Here is an 18258-nt window from a genome sequence, read left to right as displayed (position 1 = left end):
CTCATCCAACTGGACTAACTGTGAACGCAAGAGGAAGCCGTCTGAAAGGGAAGTCCGGGCACTAACCGGGATTGTACCCAAAAAACATTAAACCACAGCTGCCCAACTCACTGGAAAATTAAATGCGTACCTTGACTCTCCTGTATCCATACAAACCAGAGCTATACAGGGTCAATATTAATGGTTGGGCCGCTATAGCCAAACCTTTGGTCACTTGTGCCAATGCCAAATACCAGTTTTAATAGTGCCAAGTGCAGGCAAATCTAGTACTATGGACAATGTGAAACATGTATTGTTCTCTAATGAGTCCACCTTCACTGTCATTTCCACATTCAAGTAAGTTACGGTGTGGAGAAGCCCCAAAGAGTGCAGCACAGGGATGGATCAGTGATGGTTTGGGCTGCAATATCATGGCATTCCCTAGGCCCACTACTCGTTCTAGATGGGTGTGTCACTGGCAAGGATTACAGAACCATTCTAAAGGACCATATTCAAACATTGTTCCCTGACGGTGGTGCCATGTGTTAGCAATAATGCACCGATACACACAGCAAAACTGGTGGGGGGCGGTTTGATGAACATGAAAGTGTAGTTGATCATCTCCCATGGCCTACAGATTCACCAGATCTGAATATTACTGAGCCACTTTGGGGTGTTTTAGAGGAGTGAGTCAGAGTATGTTTTCCTCCACTAGCATCCCGTAGTGTCCTGGCCACTGTTCAGCTAGAGGAATGGCTCAAAATCCCTCTGGCCACTATGCAGGACTTATATCTGTCAGTCCCAAGACAATCTGATGCTGTATTGGCTGGATAAGGGGTCCCTACAACATACTAATAAAGTACATTTTTTATACTTTTTTTGGTCAGTGCATAATTCCATACAGCTCTAGAAAAAAAATTGAGACCACTTTGGTAAATCCCTGATTTAATCCTGGTTCTGCAGGCAAGAGGCTACGCTGAGGAGCAGGTAGCCTCCAGGTTCAAAATTTCTAAGACCACAGTGCACAAGAATAGGGTGAAGCAGGAGACACTGGGATAGACCAGAAACCAGCCAGGCAGAGGGAAGAAGCGACTTTCAAATGTCAGAGATGACCGTTAACTTCTCAGACAACTTCTCATAAATCGTAGAATGACATCAAGTGACCTTCAAAAGGAATGGGAAACATTAAGTGCAGGTGTGAGATGCACTGCTAGGACAGTCCGTATCAGGCTCCTAGAAGCAGGACTGAAGTCCCATATAGCAAGGAAGAAGCCCTTCATTAATGAGAAACAGAGAAGAGCCAGGTTGAAGTTTGAAAATAAATGCATGTTTTACAGTGGCGCACACCCATAAATTGAGAAATGAGTAAAACAAACAATTGTGCAGTGGTCTCAAAATTTTTTTCAGAGCTGTATATGTTGTTATATAGTTCTGATGTCTTTATAATTATTCTAAAGTGAATAGTATAAATAAACCTCATCTTAGATAGCAGTGTGTGTGTGTGTTTCTCTCTCTCTCTCTATTCATTTCTATGGGAAAAATGCTAATGCTAACTATGACAACCTTAACCCCTACCCAGCCCTAACCATAACCATAAGTAACCAAACAACATTCAAGAGTTTTTGCATTTTTAGTTTTTTGATTGCAGTCACAGCTTTTTATAAAAAAAGCGGAGTTTTTTTTTTTTCCCCTTGTGGGGACCAGTTTCCTGGTCCCCACAAGGGAAAAAAAAAAAACTGGTATTCATCACGTTGTGGGGACATTGTGTCCCGATAAAGGTAAGGTATAACTGCTCTCTCTCTCTCTCTCTCTCTCTCTCTCTCTTTCTCTTTCTCTCTCTCACACACACACACACACACACACACACACACAATATTTTATATTATATATATATGAATCCCCACATGGCATTTCCTTTGACCTCTCTGTGACCCCCAGAGTCTTTGACTGGCAAATGCAAGCAATTCATCTTTTATGGAAAAAAAAGCACCATAACTGCAAGCCTTAAGAAAAAAAAACATATTTCATGCACATAGCACAATTATGTGCTGAGATGGTGTTTAGAGTGCTGACTGTGCAATATTATTTGTATTTGAAACTATCAGAGGCTGCTGGATGAAATGACACTGGCGCCCCCTTCTGGGAGATTCACTTCAATACATCATTTTCTTCCTTTATATGGCCTTGAGCATTTGTTAGAATAAAAGGCAGATCAAATATAGCTATATAAATCAATTCAATTACTTTCAGGTTTTAAATTATAATAAGAATATTAAAAATATACCAGTTTTTACAGTTTTGTTTTTGTAGGTCTGCGCAAAATTACAACTTCAAGCTACCTCCCAATGAGAACTGATGAAAGCTTTAAAGGAAAAGAAATACTAGGTACGATTTATAATTAAGTTTAGAATCTGTCAGTTTATTTTGATTTACTCTTTATTTGTCAATTTATTGTTTTTTTGTTTGTTTCTTTATGAGGGTTACTGTGCTGGAGTTATTTCTGTAATGCTTCCGATTTCCCCATCAGAGAACAATAATTTTATCTCATCTTATTCACACTAGATGAGTGGGTCTTACTGAATGCTTGCTTTACACTCCAAGCCAAAAATGTGCATCTTTGATAGATCATAAAAAGATGTTCAGTTAAGGCCCAGGGCTCATAGGCTCTCCGGTGTCTGGCTTTCGATTATCAGCCTCGCAGACATAGCTGTATAGAGCACCTCCTGCCGATGGTTGTTGAACTCTGTGTGTTTCTGCAATGTCCATTATAACATCAATAAACAAACAATATGGATGAAGCCTTAAAACAGTGGCTGTTTATCCAGCCTGTACTTAAATGTTGCCTTCGAATAATAATGTTGTATAAATTAGGTACAGATACCTTTGATATTTATGACCTTGAGATTCCAGAATAATCCCCCCCTCCCCCGTAGAAGGGAAGGTTCCCACATCCTTTAAAACCAGTTGCTGTCAGAACAACAACAATGTTGGCTCTGTCACCCTCCCCCCTGCCTAATCCCTCCTCCCACACTCCCGACCGCTACAATATCTGGACCCCAACACCTCTCCAAAAAAAAAAAAATCCAACTTTGCGTGACTTGTCTGAATGCAATCAGTTTAATCAAATCTGTGTCTGTACCTTTCCTCTCATGTATCCCCACTAAATGGCAATTTTGGTGTCATTTGTCACAAAATGAAATTGCTCCCAGATCATCACCTACAAAATGTTCCTGGGAAGTTTGAAAGATCCAACAAAAACTTTTTGAGTTATCACTCTGACAAGATCGAGTGTCTGTGGTTGCCCGTGTCTTTATCACTACGCAGTACTGCTTCAATTTTGGTGCAATTTGTCTCAAAATTTGATAAGTTCTAGATCTTCTTCCATGCAAAGTGTCTCTAAAGTTTTAAGTAGATTAGATACTTTTTGAGTTGCTGTGCTAATAAGGAATTGTCTATGGTGGCAGAAGACTGGTCGAAAAACCATATGTATTCTCAACCTGGGGAACAGTCACATCAACCTTTCATCTCTAGTCGTTTGTACCTCAGCCAGCTGGAAGAGCACACAGCTGCCAGCATCCTCAGCTCCTGACCGGAGAGAGTTTGAGGAAATCTGCAGGGAGAGATTTTGAACCTTAAAACAAAAATGGCTGGTCATGGATGAGCTGTTAAAAATCAACAGCTTCTCGTTCAATACCTCAGCTAGCTGGAACAAGGCGGACTTCCCGCTGTGCTTGTCTGAGTCTGCAGTCACTGGAGACGTGCTTGAAGAAACCTGGTTATTAAGCAGAGCACGTAGACCTCAATGTTAGAACTTAACCAGATAGAAGAGTTTATAAGTGCAAAACATGAGTGATGCTAAGAACATGGCTAAACTCAGTATCCTAGACGGTCAGTAACATCAGCCCAAATGCTTTTGCAATGCAGCTAGTTGATGCCATGCCTGCTACACACCCCTGCATCACTTAACAACAGCTGCGATAAGCTGTTTGTAAACAGAACGATGAGCTGGTGAAGCTCAGTAGAGCTACATGTTTCATAACTGTGCTGGGATGCAGGGAAATACTTAGGAGTCAAACTCAAATCAAGACATTGTCTCAAAACATCAATTTTGGACACCTTTTCAAGCTCAATCTGGCCTGGCCTTAGCCAGGGGTATGCTGTACGCATTGTACATTGCGACATAATTCCATCCATGTAACCGTTGAGTGACTGCCTGCATAACATCGACCCACCGCCATGGGAACGCCTTTCCTCTCAGCACCAAGGCAATTAGGATCAATCTGCGGCTGCTAAAAGGCAATGTGGGCGTTTCGCGGAACATGTGGTGGGAGTATCTTTGTGTGGTTTGGGTTGTCTAGTGCTGGCTAATGCTAACGCTATCCCCGGCTATCTCCTTAAGGCCTGATGTCGGAGACTCTCCTGCTCTTGGCACAGAGTGGATCGCAGTGGTTGCTGTTCGCTTGTTAAAAGGCGGCCGCCATCAAACACCCCACCTTCATTGCAGTATGGCTAAACACCTGTTGTGGCTGAAGACCCAAAACAGCTTGCATACTGAAGCCTGTTAATGCCAATTACTGCTTCCTAGTTGCCTCCACAAGTGACTATCTTCCTGGGGACATTTCCCCCACAAATACAGTCATAAAATAAATAAATACATACAATAAAATAGTTTGTGAACCCTTGGGAAATATCTAGATTCTGACATTTTTCAACTAAAACACACCATATCTTTATTGAAGAGATGCTCAGAACAACAAAGGTCATAGATAGAGAAACTATATAAATGCATATATTTAGAAACTAGCAAAATCTTCTTCATTGCAAGAGCCTTAGTCAAATGCTTTCTGCAGCTGCAGAACAGATTTGTGTGGCAGTTAAGATGTACTTTGGGTATGTCCTCTTCATGTTTATGTTCATGTTTATTTGGGAATGGCTGGCTACGGCCATTGATTTTTAAATGAATATTTATATAGCAGACGCTTTTGTCCAAAGCGACGGACAAGTGAGGCAAATAGCACATTATAAATATACGGCTGTCAAAAAGTTGGCTAAGCATTCAAGCAGCATGGCTGAGCTTCCGATGAATGGCCAGGCGCAAGAGTAAGCAGTACTGGGGCAACAGTTATTGGAGGAGTATTGGAGCAAGATCACACCACAGCATTGGACCTAATTATTTGAGATAAGAACTTGGGAATTCTAAAATACAAAATCCCTTCTTCCAGAGCCACTCTGAGGTCAATTTGTATTTTTCATCATTGTCATGTTTCATAAGCCAACTTATTTTGTGTTTTAGATCATAGATGCCACCAACAGTCTGCTGTAGAACTTCCTCAACATCTCCTTGGTCCCTCATTGACTAGAAAACATCCTGGCTCTGAGGATGGCAGCCACACCAACACGCTTCTCAACTGGTTTGATGCTTTGGTGATAGGATGTTGCATGTGGTTTTGCCCAAACATAACGCTGTCTACATATATAAATAGTGCTCCAGTTGTACTGTGGAACACCCACGTGGTCTTCAGCACATTTAATGTTTTTATTTTTCTCTTCTGAAAAGCACTGGCTTCCTCTGAGGTAACCCCCCCAGTGAACAGCACTCGTGTTTTTCCAAGTGCAGGGGACACCTGCAGGTGTTCCTCTGTCATCCTCAGCTTCGGTGTCACTCGCCTGAGGATTCGACGGGCTGCCCTCGCACGGATCAGAACACCCACTCCTGGGAGAGCAAAGATGGTGCTGAACTTCTTCTATTCGTAAACCGCATGTCTGACTGTGGACTGACGGAGGTCTTTGGAAATCCTTTCGTAATCCTTTCCATGCTTAGGAAATCATTCTTCCAAGGCTCTCGGAAATATCTTTCCGATCTTTCCGATAACTCTGCTCGGTCGCACTTGGACAGAATTCTGTTCTGAAGAGAAGGCAACCAAAATTGTGTTGATTTTTTCCTTTTTACACAACAGCTTATGTCGAATCCACATCTGAATTTCTGGGAACACTTGACTCCAATTACCCTCATTTCAAGAGATCATTATCATAGAGATTCACCTACTGTTTCCATCAATTACCTTGACTGTTAAAACCATCTGTTCAATAAAGACACGGTTATGTAAAATTGTGTGTTGTCTGTTTCTACTTCTACATTTCACAGAATGTTCATTCGTTTACTGTACAACCCAATGTATAATACTATTTATTTATGACTCTTTACTACAAAGTTCTGTGCAACACTTTCCCTAATATTCTTTGCACTGCTATTTATTATTGTCTATTATTTATTGCAACTGTTTCTTAATGTCTAAATGTCTTTTTTACTGCCTAAAGGTACAACTGTAAACCTGCAATTTCCTTGGGGGTTAAAATGCGTGTTGTGCTACAGTAAAGCTGCAGTTTCCTTCAGCATCCATCCATCCATCCATCAATCACTGTCTATTATTATAACTTCGATAAAGATCTGGTACATACATTCATACATAAATCCTGATAATTCCAAAGAATTCACAAACTTTTCCTCAGTGTACGGTACTCAACACCACCCAGGTCGCCGGTTACTTCCGCCAAATCCATCAGGAACAGACAGAACTACCCTCTCTGATGGCAACGCAGCGCTCATTACAGCGGCATCTCAGAGTGCCGCAGGAACATCCACAAGCCGGACTGAATCATTCCGAAAATGCTTCGCAGTCAGAAAGCCTCCAGACATTATCGAAAATGACAGGAAGATGCTGATTACCCTTCACCCCCCCCCCCAAGCAATACGCTGAACATGGCCATCTTCGATTTTAACGAGATTACATGTAATTGGCAATGAAATATCATCAGCCACCATCTTAGAATCCATAGTTACTAGGAGTGTATTATAGCAAACGGCAGGGAATCCGCAGAGGACCACGGTCAGGTGGAAGTGTGTGAAACATCAGCGTGTGATCTGGCGGCAGACTCACCTCCCGCGTGCTGAGCGCCCGCTCCCCGGCCAGCAACAGCATGCTCAGGCCCCCCATTTTCGTGGGGTCTGCGAGGGAGCGGAGGGGGGGGGGGACACAATTAAGTAATCAGTCCATCAACAAATTGGGTGCGAGAAAACTGGACCCATGGACCCATGGACGTAATTTCCAGGGGGGTTAGGGGGGTCATGACCCCCCCAATAATCAGCTCCAGCCAATATAACCCCCCCAATAATCATGTTTCCCCCGTAATGGGTGGAGACCTCGACCCCCCCAAAGTTCCAGCCAAAGTTACGCCCTTGCACCGGACGATTCGGGGACACACCTGCCATGGCAAAGTTGAGCTGGGGAGTGCCCTCCGCCTTGGGGACCTTCTTAGCTGCAGCGCTGTCCTTGGGCGCATTCGACGTGAAGGACCAGACCTTCTTGCGGCTGCCGCTGACCGCCGCTGCCGGACTCTTAACTGGCTTGTTGGTGGTGGGACACCACTTGTAGCCGGGGTTGGCTTTCATGAAGGCGTCTTTGTACTGAGGGGGGGGGGATAGAGGCCGTGAGTCCATGCTGAACGGCAACAACAGGTAAAAAAACCGATAATCAATAAACTGATAATCAATATACCGTCATACTATATATAGTCTGATATATATAAATTATGCAAGGGTTAATGCTCGTTTAAAATGAATAAAACACGGCTTGTCATGCACTAACCCGAGGTTGTTTTCATTTTCACAAGCTAAAATTGCATTTATTAGTAGTAATACTTTTTTTTAGCCAATTTCTGTTTCTATAGTTTCCGTTAATTTGAAATTGCATTCTACATAGGATTTTTTTTTCCCCTTACTTTTGTTAACATTTCAAATAATGATTATAATCATGCATTGATTACTACTGTGATTAGTGTTCCTGGCACTACATGAGCAATTATAGAAAATCAATCAACACCCTTCTGACCAATCAGATTCAAGAGGTCAACAGCATCGTAATGTAAAAATATGTAATTATAGATAATTATAGATGCAGTGGGAGGGAACCCAGGTGACATGAGGAGGCAGACACAGAGCCACTTAATGAATATAGCCTGAAATAAGCTATATGCTTTTCTGCGGAATGTGAAAAAAGTATGATTTCCATCTTTCAAAACAGGGCTGTATGATACCACATCGCAATTATATAGCGCATATGCAAAAATTACCAAGACTCTACACGGCCAGAAACATCCGTCTTCAGTTGTGTGGAATAAGCATGTCGGACTGCAAACAGTGCCGCCACACCACTGACGTCTTTTTACCTCGTTTATCCACAATTTCTCCTCTTTCTAATGATGTTGTGGCTGCTGATCTGTCCCTTTCTTCACCGCCACTTCAGTGCTTATCGCTTCCATGATTTACCAGAACAGCAGCATTTGGCGTGCTTCGCTAACTGAGGTTAATAAGCATAAGGATACGTTGAATTTATACAGATTACCAAGCTTTCGGCCTCACAAAACGCATCACAGTAATATTTCAGGCATACTACTAATCTGCTTGCGGGCGTAAGTAAACGTCCGTATAGTACCGAAAAAGCTGTTATCCAGACAAATGCTTATGCCAGTCATCTAAAGCCCTGGTGATTATTGCGCATTACAATTATACTGTGATGTGATATGGTGTGGCCTTATCGAAAATGTGACACCTATCAATGTGTGTCTTTGCTCGGGTAAAAGGCAGAAAGTATCTAGAAGCACTGCTGGACTGACTCGGGCAGACCACTGCCCAAGAGCGCCCCCTTCAGGAATGCCTGCACCTCGTGTGGCTTTGTCGCCAGTCAGCCCAAAGTGGTACGAGAGATTGGAGTCAACACCAATGCAAAGCTGTCACAAGTACTCGATTAAAGTCGATTACTCGATTATTAAAAAGCATCGATTAAAGTTTTCTTTCTCGATTACTCGACAATATGGCGGAAGGGAGACGGCACATTGCGGGTGAAGATGAGAATAAAGAGCAAAAACCATCAGTTGTGCGGAAGCGCTTCACATTTAAAGTGAATGAAAGTGCAGTCATCTGTCATTGTTGCAGATCACAACTTAAATATCACCACAAAAACATCTTAAGGAACACATGTGGGTTTGATGGACTCACCCAATAATGCCAGCTTAGCCATAGATACATGCCAATTAGCCTCTCGGAGTCTAGCCTGTCTTTGTCATCACTTTGACTTCAAATCAGTTTGCTTAATTTACTTTGGCCCATTCCGCTATGTCAGAATAATCGGGACTAAAACAAAGGTTAGTCCTGTCGCTATATATATATATATATATATATATATATAAACCATATAATATAAATTACTTTGAACATAGTGTGTGTTTTGAGTAGGGCTGAATGATACTTGAAGTTTTGCGATATTTAAGAGTTAAAAATGATCTATACAGCTAAAAATAACTGATTATCTACCAACAAAGTCTGTCAAATAAGTTGGTGGTGTTGCCGTTAGTTGCCAGTAGTACAGCATTGGCGACAAATCACTTGCCTTTGCTCAATAACGTCTCTATCAAATACAAATGCATACATCGGAAAACAAATGTCTTTTTGTCATCAGTTCTAGTTTGCTTTTCTTCTCTTCACTCATTTTGTTTAATTTCTCACAAACATGCTACACGGCCTCTAAGTGAATCAAACAGCAAGGACAAGAATGATTACGATTGTGTCAGAAAGTGCATGCAGAGCTCATGCAATAGCAGTAAACTTTAGAGTGATTTTTTTTTCAGCATATAGACCTGCTAGATAATGATGAAAAATAACTATGGTCAAAATTGCAAAGCTTGTTAAATTTTGTTTCCTATGACTGACCAAAAATGTTTCAACATTCATGCTTTGAACCCAACAGACTTGCGATCCATTCGATGCGACAATTGCATGCGCAGGAAATGCCATATTGATAGTAACATCGCAAGCCTAGTACTGAGGGCAGCATAGTGGCACAGCAGATAACGCCTGTCTCTGCACAATATGTGTGAGGAGTCTGCATGTTCACTCCATGTGTGGTTTTTTGGCAGATTCCCCGGTTTCCTTCCAGTGTCCAGAAACATGCAACTTAAATGAATTGGAGTTGCCTAAACTGACCGTATATGTGACCCTGCAATAGCAGGTTTCTTCCTGCTAAGCACCAAATGCAATGTATATATTATATATTATACGTAAACTATTACTCAATGAATCATCAGATTAACTGGTACTCGATAAAACATCAGATTACTTGGTAGATTACTCGATTATGATATCATTGGTAATGACAGCCCTATACCAATGTGTTGGGCCCCAACACCTGCCGTAGTCATGGTTACCCCTCACCATGCTGACCAGAGGTCTATCTGGGGGGGCTCTGCAGCCTCACCCCCATAATGGGAATGGAAACCCGCAAAGGTCAGTCTGATTACAGCATCTCCAGCAAAGCAAGTGTGTGATCTGCTCTAAAATCCTACAACTGAGCCAAAGTCATCTGGCCAAGATGAATAGAGATGCATTAATTACATTTAACACAGCTATCAAATGTAATGCTAATAATAAACAATTAGCAAAAAATTGTCTCATAATTAGCCTTATTGAACTAAGATATTCCAACACAAGTAAATGAAAAATGTTCAAACTAAGCTTGTTTGTGCTAAACTACAAAGGCTGCCAACTACAAACCAGTAGATCAGCGAGATAAATCCTCCTTCGTGTGTGGAGTTTGCTTCCTAATCCGTAAAACACTCGGCTGCATTTCTGGTTGATCCAGATCAATTAGAGATGCATACACATGTCTCTTTCAAAACCATCAATAAAACCAAAATTATTATGTAATTATACTTGGGCTAAATTCAATTTAAGATTCAATATACAGTGCAGTACATCGTTTTTCATTTAAGTTGTTATTCAAGTTCTTTTGCCCATTGCAATTTTTTAGAGAAGCATGAACTATAGTACAGCACAGTGAAGGACAGTGTAGTGTAGTACAGCACAGAATAGTACAATATTGGGCACTATAGAATAGTACAGCATAGTATATTGTAGTACTGTGTAGTATAGTGCAGTGCAGTACAGTATACAATAGGGCAACTTGGTACAATCTAGTGGAGTCTGGTACAGTGTAGGGTTATATAGGGCAGTGCAGCACAGCACAACATAGCGGAGTATAGTGCAGGATACTGCACTACAGTACAGTGTAGAAGAGTATAGTAGATAGAGGCCAGTGTATAGGAGTGTAGCAGTCTAACAGAGTATGGCAGACTACAGTATAGCGTATTGTAGTTTAGTAGAGTCTAGCACAGTATAACTGAGTATAGAACAGTGTAGCACAGTATTCATGCTAATGCTGCAGTGTGGCTACAGTGTGGCTGGTGTACCTCCTTGGCCATGTCAGTGTACTTCTGCTTCTCCGTGGGTTCCAGCACGGCCCACCAGTCGGCGAGGATCTTGGTGGCCCCCCGGTTGTCCAGCCGTGGGTGCTCCTGCCTCACCAGGGAGCGGTGCCTCTTACAGAAGAGCAGGAAGGCGTTCATGGGCCGCCGGGCACGCTGCTCTGACGACTCCTCCTCCCCTTCCTCCTCCTCCATGGTGCGGCACTCCACATCTGGGGCCGCGTTCTCGCGACACGCCAGAGGTTCCTGGGGGCCCAAGGCCAAGCGGTGAAACAAGCTGCAATCCTGGCTTCCTGGGCACCGCAGGTAGGGCCACTTCTTATTTTCCGAAACACCCAGCGCTAATAAGCATTAGTGGCTCCAGCATCTCATATCTCGACTAGAAAATGTGTCTTGTCTTGTCCTGGACATGCAAATACAGCTGAATTGGCCGTACAGAAGAGAGCTAAAACCCTCCGCCCGCAGATTATTATGGGATGTTAAGCCGTACAGCACTAAGTAACCGGCAGCCAATAGAAAAGGCTGAGGCTGCAAACTGCATTACAGGGGATACTTACAACGTTATCAGGGAAGAGATTTAATGAACGTTCATAATCTGAAATAGCATCGTGCATTTTTTCACCATGTGCCAGCGGACCTCTGGCATACAGCTTCACCCGGGCAGAGTGGAAATCACGTCTGAGAAACTAACTGGCATTGAGTTTGGAAGACCCGCTGACAGGCCTTACTAAAAAGCAGCCACCTACTGGTCAGAGTGGGGGCCGCCTACTTCCTGTGCGGAACTTCCCACAGGCCGAAGGGGGCCGGCCATGAGGTTCCCACCCACCTTGTCCAGCTCCTCCTCCTCATCCTCCTCCTCCTCCTCGGAGAAGTCCAGGGCCTTCTTGGAGAGCAGCGGGTGCCACTGGAGGCACTTGCGTTTGGGCCGCTTGCCACTGAGCTCCCCCTCCACGGGTGGCTCCTTCCCTCTGCCGCCACCCTTCATGACGCTCACCCTAAAGAGCACAGGTGGGTCAGGGAAATGACAGGGTCCAGACCATGCCAAACAAACAACTATCACGCCGATTCCTTCACAAGGTTTCAGCTGCTTGAGTAGTAAGGTGGGGTGAAAAAAAATCTAAATTTCCAATAGTGCGGAAAAGTTGTCACTGGACCTCGTTATTAAACGTGCAAAATATCTTTGAAATAGGTTAAGATTTTCAGGTTCCGCAACGTGATCGAAGTTTTCACCTGTCACATAAATGGGCAATATACACTATCCATTATCTATACTCATCGGTGTTGTGTTTGTGCACAACATGATAATCACTACAAAATACCAACATTCAGGTAACGCAGATTTTTACTGGGTATCAGCCATACACATACATTACATCACTCTGCGGCTCTACGTGCATTACGATTAATCACGAAAATATTTTTTTGTAATGTTGTTCCTGTATTGCCATTTTATTGTTTTTTACTATGTGACGTTTTAGTTTGCTATTGTACTGTGTTTTGAGATCTACAGAAGTTACTTGTGCATGCGAGTGCTTTCTCTTGCCAGTGAACTTTACATACTGGAATGCAGAACCTTGCAGTGTTGAAACTGGTGTGTTTGACATGAATGTTTTGGCATTCATCGGTGTAGTGTTTGTGCACTTTCGCAACATGATAATCACTACAAAATACCAACGTTGAGGTAATGCAGATTTTTACTGGGTATCAGCCATACACATACATTACATCACTCTGTGGCTCTACATGCATTACGATTAATCACCTGTCGCATCAATGCGCAGAGCCACGCTATATATCATCCATATCATAACGCAATGTAAAATTGTTCCTCAGTGCCACCAAAATGAAAAGTATTAAGCATGACAGTCAAAATGGTTAGATACACTATATTACCAAAAATATTGGGACACCTGAATTCAGTGATTTGGAGGGGTGTCTCAATATTTTTGGTAAGACCCAGATGGATAAAGCGGTATAGATAATGGATAGTGTATATTGCCAGTATGTCAGTGTAAACATGCTCCTGCAGTATAGATAATGGATAGTGTATATTGCCAGTATGTCAGTGTAAACATGCTCCTGCAGTATAGATAATGGATAGTGTATATTGCCAGTATGTCAGTGTAAACATGCTCCTGCAGTATAGATAATGGATAGTGTATATTGCCAGTATGTCAGTGTAAGCATGCTCCTGCAGTATAGATAATGGATAGTGTATATTGCCAGTATGTCAGTGTAAGCATGCTCCTGCAGTATAGATAATGGATAGTGTATATTGCCAGTATGTCAGTGTAAGCATGCTCCTGCAGTATAGATAATGGATAGTGTATATTGCCAGTATGTCAGTGTAAGCATGCTCCTGCAGTATAGATAATGGATAGTGTATATTGCCAGTATGTCAGTGTAAGCATGCTCCTGTGGTATAGATAATGGATAGTGTATATTGCCAGTATGTCAGTGTAAGCATGCTCCTGAGGTATAGATAATGGATAGTGTATATTGCCAGTATGTCAGTGTAAACATGCTCCTGCAGTATAGATAATGGATAGTGTGTATTGCCAGTATGTCAGTGTAAGCATGCTCCTGTGGTATAGATAATGGATAGTGTATATTGCCAGTATGTCAGTGTAAACATGCTCCTGCGGTATAGATAATGGATAGTGTATATTGCCAGTATGTCAGTGTAAACATGCTCCTGCGGTATAGATAATGGATAGTGTATATTGCCAGTATGTCAGTGTAAACATGCTCCTGTTGTATAGATAATGGATAGTGTATATTGCCAGTATGTCAGTGTAAGCATGCTCCTGTGGTATAGATAATGGATAGTGTATATTGCCAGTATGTCAGTGTAAACATGCTCCTGTGGTATAGATAATGGATAGTGTATATTGCCAGTATGTCAGTGTAAGCATGCTCCTGTGGTATAGATAATGGATAGTGTATATTGCCAGTATGTCAGTGTAAACATGCTCCTGTTGTATAGATAATGGATAGTGTGTATTGCCAGTATGTCAGTGTAAGCATGCTCCTGTGGTATAGATAATGGATAGTGTATATTGCCAGTATGTCAGTGTAAACATGCTCCTGTGGTATAGATAATGGATAGTGTATATTGCCAGTATGTCAGTGTAAGCATGCTCCTGTGGTATAGATAATGGATAGTGTATATTGCCAGTATGTCAGTGTAAGCATGCTCCTGTAGTATAGATAAAGGATAGTGTATATTGCCAGTATGTCAGTGTAAACATGCTCCTGTGGTATAGATAATGGATAGTGTATATTGCCAGTATGTCAGTGTAAACATGCTCCTGTGGTATAGATAATGGATAGTGTATATTGCCAGTATGTCAGTGTAAGCATGCTCCTGTAGTATAGATAAAGGATAGTGTATATTGCCAGTATGTCAGTGTAAACATGCTCCTGTAGTATAGATAAAGGATAGTGTATATTGCCAGTATGTCAGTGTAAGCATGCTCCTGTGGTATAGATAATGGATAGTGTATATTGCCAGTATGTCAGTGTAAACATGCTCCTGTGGTATAGATAATGGATAGTGTATATTGCCAGTATGTCAGTGTAAGCATGCTCCTGTGGTATAGATAATGGATAGTGTGTATTGCCAGTATGTCAGTGTAAACATGCTCCTGCAGTATAGATAATGGATAGTGTATATTGCCAGTATGTCAGTGTAAGCATGCTCCTGTGGTATAGATAATGGATAGTGTATATTGCCAGTATGTCAGTGTAAACATGCTCCTTAGCGCCACATTTCTGAATGAGTCGTTTCCCACTTACTCATTGTTACTGACCGATTGTTAGGTTCTTGTATTAAATTGGAACAAGTTTACATTGCGTTATGATATGAATGATACGTAGCGTGGATCTGCGCATTAATGTGACAGGTGAAAACTTCGATCGCGTTGCGGAACCTGAAAATATTAAACTATTTCAAAGGTATTTTGCACGTTTAATAACGAGGTCCAGTGACAACTTTTCCGCACTACTGGAAATTGCTATTGGAAATTTTGATTTTTTTTTCACCCCACCCTATTGAGTAGCAATGCACAACAGTCATGGCTGGTGAATGACAGAGATCCAACATTAATGAATGGTCAGTCTTGGTTCCAACCTGGACGCTGGTATTAGTTAGTCACACTACTGATATGCCATCATGTCGATGATGGATGAGCTGTCTCAAAGATTTAGGACAACCTTTATCATAATTACTAGTTTCATTTAGGGTCTAAAACCAGGATCCGAAGTCAAAAGTTGGAATTATCTAATGTTTTTGTTAAATTTAATCTGGTAGTTGTAGCTGTTTTTATAATACAAACACTTATTATATTCACACAAACACACACAAAATGAAATTTGTGATCAACACGCCGGGTAACAGATTAGGTTATTAATTTAATTAATTTAATTGTTCTAGCCTTGCATAGATCTCAAATCAACCAGTCTCTGTCTAGGTCTTAAACCCAGCACACTCCAGGCAATCTTAACTACTGTAAATCAGGCTTTGATCATCTCTTGCTTGTACATAATGACGTCCTCCAGGCTGATAGGCATGTTTCCGATCACATGCTCACTTTCTCCCCTCCTCATTGGCTACCAGCTAAGGCAACATATCACATTCAACACCTTGATGCTGTCATGCAGAGGAGGAGCTCAATCATAAAAAGGAAGAAAAATCGAACTTCACACAGCATCAGGGTCAACAGGGTTCTCATCTTCAGGATGACTAAGGGACCTTGTTCAAGATCGCTATTTTTTTCTCTGCTTTTCTTTAAAGCGCTTCAGGTCTGAGGCCTGCTGCTTTTGGTGCTTCAAAGGTCAGAATCTGGTGCTTGATTTTTCTGTGGAATTCCCACATTTACAATCAATGTGCCGGTTTAAATAAGAAATCTGTCAGCGGCATCTTGTGTAGCTCTTAAGGACATGGGGCTCATGCTCGTTCCATGAGGGCTGATGCTGTCACGCCAATGAGCACAGTACTTAACCCAAATTTTTCCCAGTAAAACACCCAGCTGTATAAATGGGGGAAAATCATAAGCTGTTCTAGGGGAGGGGAAATCACCACAAAAAGTGAGAATTCACTCTACATGCATACGCTGACCTGCTGGAGTAGCGCTGAACAGTATTAGATTCAGCTTCATTTTCACCAAGTAAATAAGCATGTATCAGGAATTTGGCATTGGTATGTCAGTGCAGTTACAAGAATTTTAAAAAGAAAAATATCACTAAACAAGCAATTGATAATGACACTAGATGCAGTACACAATATTATTACATACAGAAAATGTAGCGAACAATGAATAAACTGATTCTAAACAAACCTCTTTCATCTGTCGCAGTCTGAAGCTAAGTACCACACAACAATTCAGTGTTTCGCTTGAAACGAAAGCGATATAGTATACACTACGAAAATAAGGATAATTTTTTTCTAAATTATATTGGCAAAATAATACTGGGGCGTCATCAGGGAGTATGAGGGCTAACAGAGTGTTGACAATGTGTCTCTTTAATCTTTAATCTTAAGAGAGTTCATCTTGGTGTCGTTCAGGCTCTACATAAACGTTCGGGAGGCTGCTGCATAAACAAATTACACAAAACGCTTCACTTGTGTTTATGTTTACTGTTTTTCCTTTTTTTGTCTTTGGTGTGAATGAAGTTTTTTGCATAAACCATTCAGAGTCCCTCTGAAGGAGGTTAGGAGCCTCCTGAGATGAGGAAGGAGACAGACCTATATCTCCATCTCTCACCAACCACCGTAGGACCCGGAATACCGAAATCCATGGCCATTCGCGGGGATGTCCGGATATTCAGGCAGAAAATTCCCCATTATCAAATTCTTCCCCGGATCACGTGTCTCAGTCGCTCCTGAAGCCCAGATCTCTCCGAAGAGCGTGTTATCGGATTAGCTCGTTTGTTCTGAGGCTTCCATGCTCCGTGAACTCTGCTGTAATTGACATATTGAGATGGGGGGTGGGGACTGACTGCTGGTGAGGGGGGGGGGATCTTGAGAGTGCTGCTTTGGTATTCTCACTTCTCCCTTCTGCCACAGTTTTTCAGTTGTGTGGATGTAGCTACTTGCAGCCGCTCCAGGTCACACCCAGTCGCTACCAGGACTAATATCTTGACTGTTCCTATGGAGGACAGATAAGGCCCCAAGCCAAACACAGGGTCAAGGGCTCACCGATCACCTGAAAGAGACTGGCATCCATGAACGTGAAGTGAACTAATCAATCCATGCTAGAGATCCCTTTCGGATGTGTATCCATCGCATGGCAAAGCCGCTCCAAAAGGCCAATTCCAACTTGGGAACAAGCCCCGGAAGCTTCCGGATACCATAGCAGCATAATTACCTGCAAGCACGTCAGCCATGGATCCATCTATTCATGGTAAACGACCTTTAGCAGGACCTGAGCCTCTGTCCGTCAAATGCGCGAATCAACCTTGGTGTGATTCCTGGCGAGATTACCGGGCCTTGGGAATTCCCCCACAACACCCACCAAGCCTGCTGGGGGATGAGCATGAATGGGAGGAAGTGGCTGTGGTAACTTCCTGGGGGAGTGGCCGGTAACAGGCCGCACACTTTGGCAGACAGAAACTGGCATGGCTTACGGCTTCCAGAAAAGTCCACACGAGATGTAGAGGAACTGAGACAGTATGTGGCTCCAGCCATGCGATTAGGTGAATGGAGGACCTATGTGAACACGCCCCGTCCGCCCTGCCTGCACCATCTTTGCTGGTTTTTTACGCCTTTTCTCATCACGCTAGATCAGTATTAGCGTAGCCAATATGGAAACATCCCATTACTTTCCCACCATATAGACAGCCCGGTTTCGCGGGGCTTGTGTTAGAGCGCACGGTTCACGTTATAACTTCCTAAAAGGAGGAAAAGCGATCACATCACCTCCTGCCCTGAGTGGCGCTGGCATCTGCGGCCAAGAGGAGAAC

At 42.5% G+C, this 18258-nt stretch overlaps 1 protein-coding gene across 7 annotated transcripts in view; it reads right to left on the bottom strand.

Moving 5' to 3' along the window:
• The window catches only part of bbx (BBX high mobility group box domain containing), a 46526-nt gene that overhangs the window by 16554 nt on the left and 11714 nt on the right, over positions 1 to 18258 (bottom strand). For 6 of the 7 annotated variants that reach the window (XM_023835086.2, XM_023835080.2, XM_023835083.2 and 3 more), the window contains 6 exons: positions 12122 to 12290; positions 11281 to 11541; positions 7243 to 7444; positions 6918 to 6985; positions 3674 to 3751; positions 3521 to 3589 (listed from right to left, as the gene is read on the bottom strand). In XM_023835086.2, coding sequence (XP_023690854.1) covers positions 3521 to 3589; positions 3674 to 3751; positions 6918 to 6985; positions 7243 to 7444; positions 11281 to 11541; positions 12122 to 12280 — 837 coding nt within the window. In that variant the 5' untranslated portion in view covers positions 12281 to 12290. Of the gene's footprint in view, positions 1 to 3520; positions 3590 to 3673; positions 3752 to 6917; positions 6986 to 7242; positions 7445 to 11280; positions 11542 to 12121; positions 12291 to 17663; positions 18005 to 18258 lie in introns of all 7 variants that reach the window. The other variant, XM_023835085.2, reaches the window with a different exon arrangement.

The sequence above is a fragment of the Paramormyrops kingsleyae genome, chromosome 6 (assembly GCF_048594095.1).
Source record: "Paramormyrops kingsleyae isolate MSU_618 chromosome 6, PKINGS_0.4, whole genome shotgun sequence".
NCBI lineage: Eukaryota > Metazoa > Chordata > Actinopteri > Osteoglossiformes > Mormyridae > Paramormyrops > Paramormyrops kingsleyae.
Note: the sequence above shows the minus strand (reverse complement) of the source record. Positions and strands in the feature narration are given on the sequence as shown.